This window comes from Nuphar pumila, chromosome 13 (assembly GCF_984573655.1).
Source record: "Nuphar pumila chromosome 13, dmNupPumi1.hap1.1, whole genome shotgun sequence".
Lineage (NCBI taxonomy): Eukaryota > Viridiplantae > Streptophyta > Magnoliopsida > Nymphaeales > Nymphaeaceae > Nuphar > Nuphar pumila.
Genome location: NC_143261.1, coordinates 70,644,700 through 70,652,384, shown reverse-complemented (window position 1 = coordinate 70,652,384; position 7,685 = coordinate 70,644,700). Strand labels below are relative to the sequence as shown.

At 38.7% G+C, this 7,685-nt stretch overlaps 1 protein-coding gene across 1 annotated transcript; it reads left to right on the top strand.

Moving 5' to 3' along the window:
- The first annotated feature begins 267 nt into the window (after positions 1-267).
- On the top strand, positions 268-5,036 carry PRPL28 (Ribosomal L28 family). The gene is made up of 2 exons (XM_089985020.1): positions 268-580; positions 4,479-5,036. The coding sequence occupies exons 1-2, from the start codon at positions 364-366 to the stop codon at positions 4,709-4,711; spliced, it is 450 nt and encodes a 149-aa protein (XP_089841146.1). The 5' UTR covers positions 268-363; the 3' UTR covers positions 4,712-5,036.
- Positions 5,037-7,685: the final 2,649 nt, after the last annotated feature.

The following is a 7,685-nucleotide window of genomic DNA, read 5'->3' as shown; positions in this document are numbered from 1 at the left end:
CCTGATAAAATAATATTTTTATATTGAAAAGCACATTTCTTACTCAGAAATTTTCACAAACCATACCCGGCTCCATGTACTAATCGAACCTTTTGGATCCGACCCGGTTTTTAATCGGGCCATTACCAAACTTGACCTTATAAGGTTTAGTACGGGTCGGGTCCTGATTAAAACCGACCCATTGACACCCATAACTCTCACCAGAGTGCAAGTACAGCCGTCTGACAAAATTGGATCCTCGATTCAAAGGAACCAACGGTTGAGGTAATGACCCACCCCACTCGTTCCCTGAGAACTACCATTTTCTTGCTTTTGGGTACGAAGTAGAACGAGCCAAACGGGAGCCAACGCTATCCTTTAGCCATGGCTGCACCAGCTCTGCTCTCACCTTCCTCGCTCTTCCTCCTCACTAACAACCCCAAACCTTCTTCTGCACATTGTTCGGTTCCTGTTTCAAAGCGCTCGGAGTTGGGGTCTCTGAGCTCCCAATTCAGGGGCCTCAAAATTTCCTCTTCAGTCGCTCACTGTAACGCGATTTCCCCTCTTTCTGACTCTTCTGCTCGTTCACCAATCGTTGCTCGTAACTCTCTCTCTCTCTCTCTCATGAATTCTGGTTATTGGTTCTAGCCCTACATTTGTTATGTTGTCAGTGTTTTTTTTTGCTTATCTTTTGTGATGGCTTTTTTTTTGTTTGCATTGTTTATTGTTTGGATTGTTTTGGTGCGTCTATTTATCCAGAAAAGCGAGATAAAGTTGCTAACTTATCTCAGGTTTCTGGAGAAGTGTGGGCGTCCGAACAACAGTTGGTGGTATAAATTAGTGGAACTTATCAGATGGTCGGAGCAGAATCATGTTAAATGTTCTTTGGTTGGTCGTTCTCTTTATGAACCGTCTTCTGATTTTGCGTTTTGCTTGTTTGCTTTTCGATGGGCTTGGTACTTTTTCTTGACTTCTTCGAGTATTCCTTTAGTGGGCGTTCTGGTGCACCCGCTTGTACAGGAAAATGGGATAGGCTGGGATATTAGAGTGTGGTGCATAATGCAATTTCCTCGCTTTTACCATTTTGCTGAATAAGCATATATGTCCAAACAGTCTCTTGACTTTTGGACGGATAAGGGTTTCTTCACCAAATCTGATGTTTCAGTTTGATTTTTTGGTTGGACATAAAATGAAAACTGTGTTGTCTGATGGAGAATTTCATCTAGCCATCAATTGCTAATTCAAGAAATTGATCTTGGTCAACGCCCATGATAATGTTACCATTGTTACTTGAAGGCAAAAGAGAGAAAATTTTTCTAGGAAGCTTTTTCATTTTAATGTCCAAGTCTGGTTAATTCTGTTTTGGTATTGGTAGCGTGCTTGGTTACTGTTCATAATTGGATAAACAAGATCGAGATCGCTTCTCTGAACTGTAGTTTTTTCATTTGCTAAAGAAAGGAATGGAAAAGATTGTGAACTTTTTCTATAAGATTTGAAGGATCCTTTTGCTAGCATCTCGCGGATTTTAAGGACTCAGAAGTTGGAGTACTGTAAGACTGTCATGTCTACTAAAATCATTATTTTTCAATATTAGGAAAGTGATCTTGATTACTCTACACAAAACATCTATAATAATAGAAAAAATTGCACCTTCGTGAACATTGAATTTACAAATCCATTCTGTGCTCTTTGAACTGTACAATTAGATGAGCAAACTGTTAATCTTAAACTTTTGCAAGAACAAATAATCCATTTGCACGACGAGAACTAATAACTAGCAACATCTAAATTAACATTTGCAGAAAGTATTTGAATCACATGCATGTGAACTTGTGATGTCATACATTCCTCTTACAGTAAGAAAAAAGCATTGAGGCTTTTTCTTAAGTGAATTACGTATAAAACTATGATTTCTTTGGAAATAATATCTTTACTTTTACCCAATGTTGTGAAAAGTGTTGAGGCATAGTGAGGCGCTCCACCAAAAACTGAAGTGAGGCATAAAAAGTAAGCCTCAAATTTTTTTAAAAACTTAAAATAAACTTTAGAAATATCTAAAAATATAAATAAATAAAAGAAATGCTTTATTGATGAAGTAACAACTAATAAGAAAGAGAAAATCTCAAATAAATACCAAAAAATATGAGATTAAGATGTAAAAGTAACATTAATGCAACAACTTGATCTATGTAAGTATCTAAGAAATAAAATATGAGCATTCAATAAAAAATTAAGTAACAAAATCTCTAACAATCAATAAAATCTATTATTTCTTTTCTTCATTATTATTTGTATTCTTTTTCAAATTTTAATATTATTGCCGACTAGGGTATAAATATAAAAATCACTTTAACATGCTATTACTAATATGTTGCTCATGATTAGGAAACTCGTCTTCATGAATTACTGCCTTCATTTAATGTGTATGTAGGGACAAAAAAACTGCAATCTTATCCAAACAGAAGAGTACAGATAATAAGAACAACGCTCCTTGTGTTGGCAGAAACCAAAAAAAAAAAGAATGGCTAACAAAAAAAAGGAATGACTAACATAAAAAAAAGAATGACAAACAAAAAAAAGTAGAATGAAGGAGGAGAGAGCGAGAGAGACAACGAGAGGGAGAGGCATAGAGAGAGGGAGAGCGAGAAAGAGAGATGAGAGAGAAAAAGAGGGGAGAGTGAGAGACGAGAGAGAAAGAGAGGGGAGAGCGAGAGAGACATAGAGAGGGAGAGTGAGAGACGAGAGAGACATAGAGAGAGAGAGAGCACGCTCAGTTGCTCATCTCTTCTTCTTCTTCTTTGACAGTGAAGAGGAGGGAAGAGAGGAGACGAAAGGGGAGTGCCCTAACATCAGGACCCCTTTTGTTTTTAGTTTTTTCTTTTTTAAATGGATTTTGGGTAAAATGAGGGCTTTGACCATGCCAAAATGAGGCATGCGCCTCACCGTGAGGCGCACCTAATCACGAGGTGTGCACCTCAATGCGTATGAGGCGCACGCCTCGACCATAGTTGTGCCTTGGGCTTGAGTTTCAAGACAAAAAGACCCTCGCCTTGAGGAGAGACACACTTTTTGCGCTTTGAAGCGTGTTTTTAACAATATTGCTTTTACCTTTTCAAAAATTCACAGAGGAGAGCTTGATTTTCATTTGTCCTTAAAAGTCACTTAAATAGGGCAATGATTTCTCCTTGCTCCTCTTACTTGATAAAGATCTTGATTCACTTGCCGTGTGATGTCCATATCTTGGGATATGATTTCTCCTTGGTTTTATATGTGATCCTTCTCTCCCAGTTAAACCAAGTGGCTAGAATCACACTTTGAGAGCAAGCTCTCTAAGCTACTTTTCATTTCCAGTGGCCATGATTTTACTGATAAAAATATTGGGCCTCTCGACATTGGCCATGTTTCCTTTGATGGCCAAACATAATCTTCCACTGTTCTTGGGACTAGACTATTAGGAATTATTCAGTCCATCTCCCAAGCAGCTTTTTTTCATATTTTGAAATTGAGTTAATTTTTCTTGTCTTCTGCACTTCCTTGTTACACTGCATTATAGCATATATTCATGCAGCATAGTATGCACTCATTTATTATATGGTCAAAATGTTTTGTTTATAAGGTTATCATGCCTCTATTCTCTTCCAAGGGAGTAGATCCATGAATATCCATTAAGTCTATAGTCTTATTTATTTGATTATATCATTGTCTTTATGAAAGATTCATTTAGCACATATAGCTCAGTCCTTTGTCACGTACAACTCCTCTCAGGTTTTGTCCTTTACACTTGCATTTGTGAGAGTATGTACTTGTATTACTTTGGTAAGTAGAGAATTTTATTATATACTGGGTTGTAGTTAGTGATAATTATTGTGAGAGAAAGGAAAGCAGTGCCTGCTGCTTAGTAAACCGTTTAGAAGTTACATTAGTTTTAGAGGGAACTTAAGCAATTGAATGGTTGTGTGTTCATCCTTGCTTGAATTGCTCTAGTTGCACAGGGCCTTGGTCAGCCAATTTGCTTGGCTTGTGATGCCTCAAAATTAGATTAATTCAAGTTTCCATTTCTGGACCTTTATTAAAATCTTTTGGCTCATATTATGATAATCATTTTGCAATCTTGGATGTGCATTTTGCGGTGGAATCATAAGAATCATGCCAAGCCTATTTTTTGTTCGTGCTTTATCCTAAACATGGAAAGTTCTTCATGGTTTAAAGCATCTTCATTGATTTTAAATCAATGATAAAGAGAAGCCTTTTATTCCAATTCCATGAGCATGTGATTGTTGATCGTTCACATTTCTTATGTCAGTTTCAGTTCAATTTATGAAACTAATGGTGGAGATGGGTTTAAAAATATATAATTTATCTAATGGAAGTGAAACATAGACACTGCTATTTCCTTTGATTTATGTTCTAGTTGAGAAATGATTTATTCATCACTTTGGGCTCTTGAAATGGCAAAGCTAATCTGTAGTTTTTTTTTTTTATTTACCTTCTCCTTTCAGGTCGTGTATGCCCATTTACAGGGAAAAAGGCAAACCGTGCCAATAAGGTCTCCTTCTCAAATCATAAGACAAAGAAGTTGCAGTTTGTAAATTTACAGTACAAGAAAGTTTGGTGGGAAGCAGGAAAGAGGTACTTGAAATTGAGGCTGTCCACCAAAGCATTGAAGACCATTGAGAAGAAAGGTTTAGATGCTGTGGCTAAAGAAGCTGGCATTGACCTTAGGAAAAAATGATATTGCTGTAAGGAAGGTTTTTGCAAAATTCTGCTTGGGGTTTATGTTTATTCTTTTGTTCAAGAGCACATCCTCATGTTATTCCTTTCTGTTAAAAGATTTTTGAAGACTTGCATATACCTGAAGTCTTTGTAGTCATTAACATGTGCACGGATTCCATTATTTTCCCGAAGTCAGGTGTTAAGCTGATGAAAATGCTGTCAATGAACCTTGACATAGGTTGATGCACTACAACCTTGTCTAAGTGCATTCAAGTCGGTGAAAATTTCCTTGTATCTAGCAGTTATTAATCTACCTATGCTATCCTGCTTGAACGGATAATTGCTAACTGCTGCGCTGATCTAAAATTTAACTTTTCTATGCAGTTTCAGTATTCATTACTAAAACTTATCTGAAGTTATTGTGGCTGATTTCTCCTTGTGATTGCTTCTGGTCATTCTCTGCTCTTACTTTTTACTGTCTAACAATGGGCTAAGGACTTGCACTAGCAAGAATACTAATAATTTTTTGTAGGTGATAATTCTTTTCTAGATGGTTGGAAAATTTTCATTTTCTCATTCTTATTGAATTTGGGTATGATCTTATGAAGCTGCATCTTAAGCTTTGTTCATAGCAAGAAGCAATCGAGTGCTAAATAGAATCATCTTGTCAGATTTTTAGGGTACCATCAGAAATGCCTTTAAGATATTTCATGATGAAAACTTCCCATTTTGAACTCACATTTCGGTGATTTTCCTGTATGCACACAAATGCCCTGTATTAAGCTCTGCAAACCATTTGTTCCTTCTGGAATGCCATGCCTTCCAAACTATTTCTTCCTTGTCAGCATTTATTAGGAATAGTGATAGCAGTTAATAACAATTATAATAACAGCAATCTATGTTATTTAATATTTGTTGTTTTTTTTGAAAGGCAAGCTGGGGTTAGGCAGACCCCTGTCAGTTATACAACAATACCATTGGGTTTTGAACCTGCAACGTCCCAACACAAGGTGACATGCACTAGCTGCTCCTACCAGACAAGCAGATCCCCCATTGGTTTTGTTGTTGTTGTTGTTGTTGGTGGTGGTGGTGGTGTTTTGCTGTTTGCTCCTGCTGCTGCTTCTACTTCAAGAACATTTCTCTAGCTAAGAGTTTCAGTGGGCTTTTTCTTTTTATACACCCTTGTTTGAGTAGCTACGGATGACCAGCAGCCCACCTAGGTAATGTGATTCTGGAACCAAGTCAACATGGTTGAGTGATTGCACTTGTTGGATGTTACATCCTTGGGTGGCTACCCGGCTTTAATCTTGAAGGTGAGAACAAGCGAAAAAATTTTATTTATTTTGAAATCTTGTTCTATGTCATTTCCAGAAAAGTCATAACCAGCAAACAGCTTGCTCTCAGTTTTCAAGTTCCATGATCGCTAGTGGCCTAATGTTTAATACTGCCTGACCATGGTGCCTATGGTACCCTGAAAGGTGATTACTGTTTCTGGTTCTCATGTCTCCTACAAAAGCTGTCCATGACGTGGTCTGATATTCAGAGTTGGACAGTCATGATTTATCACCTGGTTGCAGGTAATAATCCTACTGGTAATGCAGGTCAAGCTGCTGAGTGTTCAAGCCTGACGATCTTAGGTATGAGTGCTTATACAAAACCATTCCAACAAAAGATCAACCCCCCTCTTCGTATTTCAAAATATGGTTGTCTACAAGTAATATCTAGTTATCTGAGCTCCAACCAATGCAGCTTTATGCAACTGTGCTTGCTCCTTCTCTGGGTATCTGGCCTGAATTGAAAAAACCAATATTATTTTGCTTTTGGTTTTGCATGTTCACAAAGTACGTCTTGGTTCTTTTTATCATGCTGGAAGCTGAACTGTTCTTCATTTGCTGGCTTTTCTACCAAGAGTAGCAAGGATAGCACGACCCTTTAGTGTTCCTTGCCCTCTTTTCTACCAAGAGAGAGAGAGAGAGAGAGAGAGAGAGAGAGACGAAAGTAATTCAACATTACCACTCATGAAGTTCAACAAAATGTTGAACCCATGAACTGAACAAGAACAAAAGCCAAAACAAATAAAGAAAGCACAAGAGAAAAGAACATTAGACAGATAAAATGGCTCACGCCATAGCCGCGTGCCCAGATTGTGACAAAGGATAGGTAGCATCAGCAGGAGGGAGTGAAATCACTAAGATGCATACGCAAGATCGCATAAACATCTACCAAAATTTTATGCACCAGGTTTTGAATGTTAACTCGAATATGACGAAAATGAGTATCGTTACGCGCCATCCAAACAAACCACCAAGAGGTAAGCAACCACGTCCGCCAGATGAACCTCCACCTCTTGCTGCGCCTAATACAAACCGGCCCCAATATCAGATCTAGCGCAAATGACTCCTCCTTAACAAATACTTCCGGATGCCTCCAGGTTCTACTAAAGATTTCCATAAATATTGGGCAAGACCAGAACAAGTGAAACGTTGATTCTTCTGCAGCTTGACAAAGCACGCACCAACTCGGGAGTTGAATGCCCCACTTCTTTAAATTACTGTGGGTCTGGATCCTATCGTGCAAAATTAACCAAGCCAGGACTCGCGAACGGGGGGAAGGACCCTTTGCCCAAAGCACATCCTCGGGCAACCAATCAGCCCCTGGCGGTAGCAACGATCTATAGACTTTTTTGGTGAGAAACTCCCCGCTTGGTGCCAACGCCCACTGCAACCACTGACCAAAATTTCCGGAGACCTCAAAATGGTCTCTAAAGCAGGCTAAAGCCCTCAACCACGATTTACGCAAGTGCGAGAGCGCCAAACCTCGGGTTCCTAGACGAACTGGAATAAGAGTTGGATCCCCATATTTAGCAAGAAGAAAACTAGCACAAGGGTTATCCGGTTGGTGGGCCAACCAACATTGCTTGGCGACAAGAATAATGCTTCGCAGTCTGGGCACCGGGATGCCTAAACCACCCATACGAGAGAGAGAGAGAGAGA

Excerpts from the sequence above, each read along its gene's own strand:
- PRPL28 (XM_089985020.1), top strand. The coding sequence starts at position 364 with ATGGCTGCACCAGCTCTGCTCTCACCTTCCTCGCTCTTCCTCCTCACT. Across the intron at positions 581-4,478 it reads TCGTTCACCAATCGTTGCTC|GTCGTGTATGCCCATTTACA; the intron begins GTAACTCTCTCT and ends TTCTCCTTTCAG.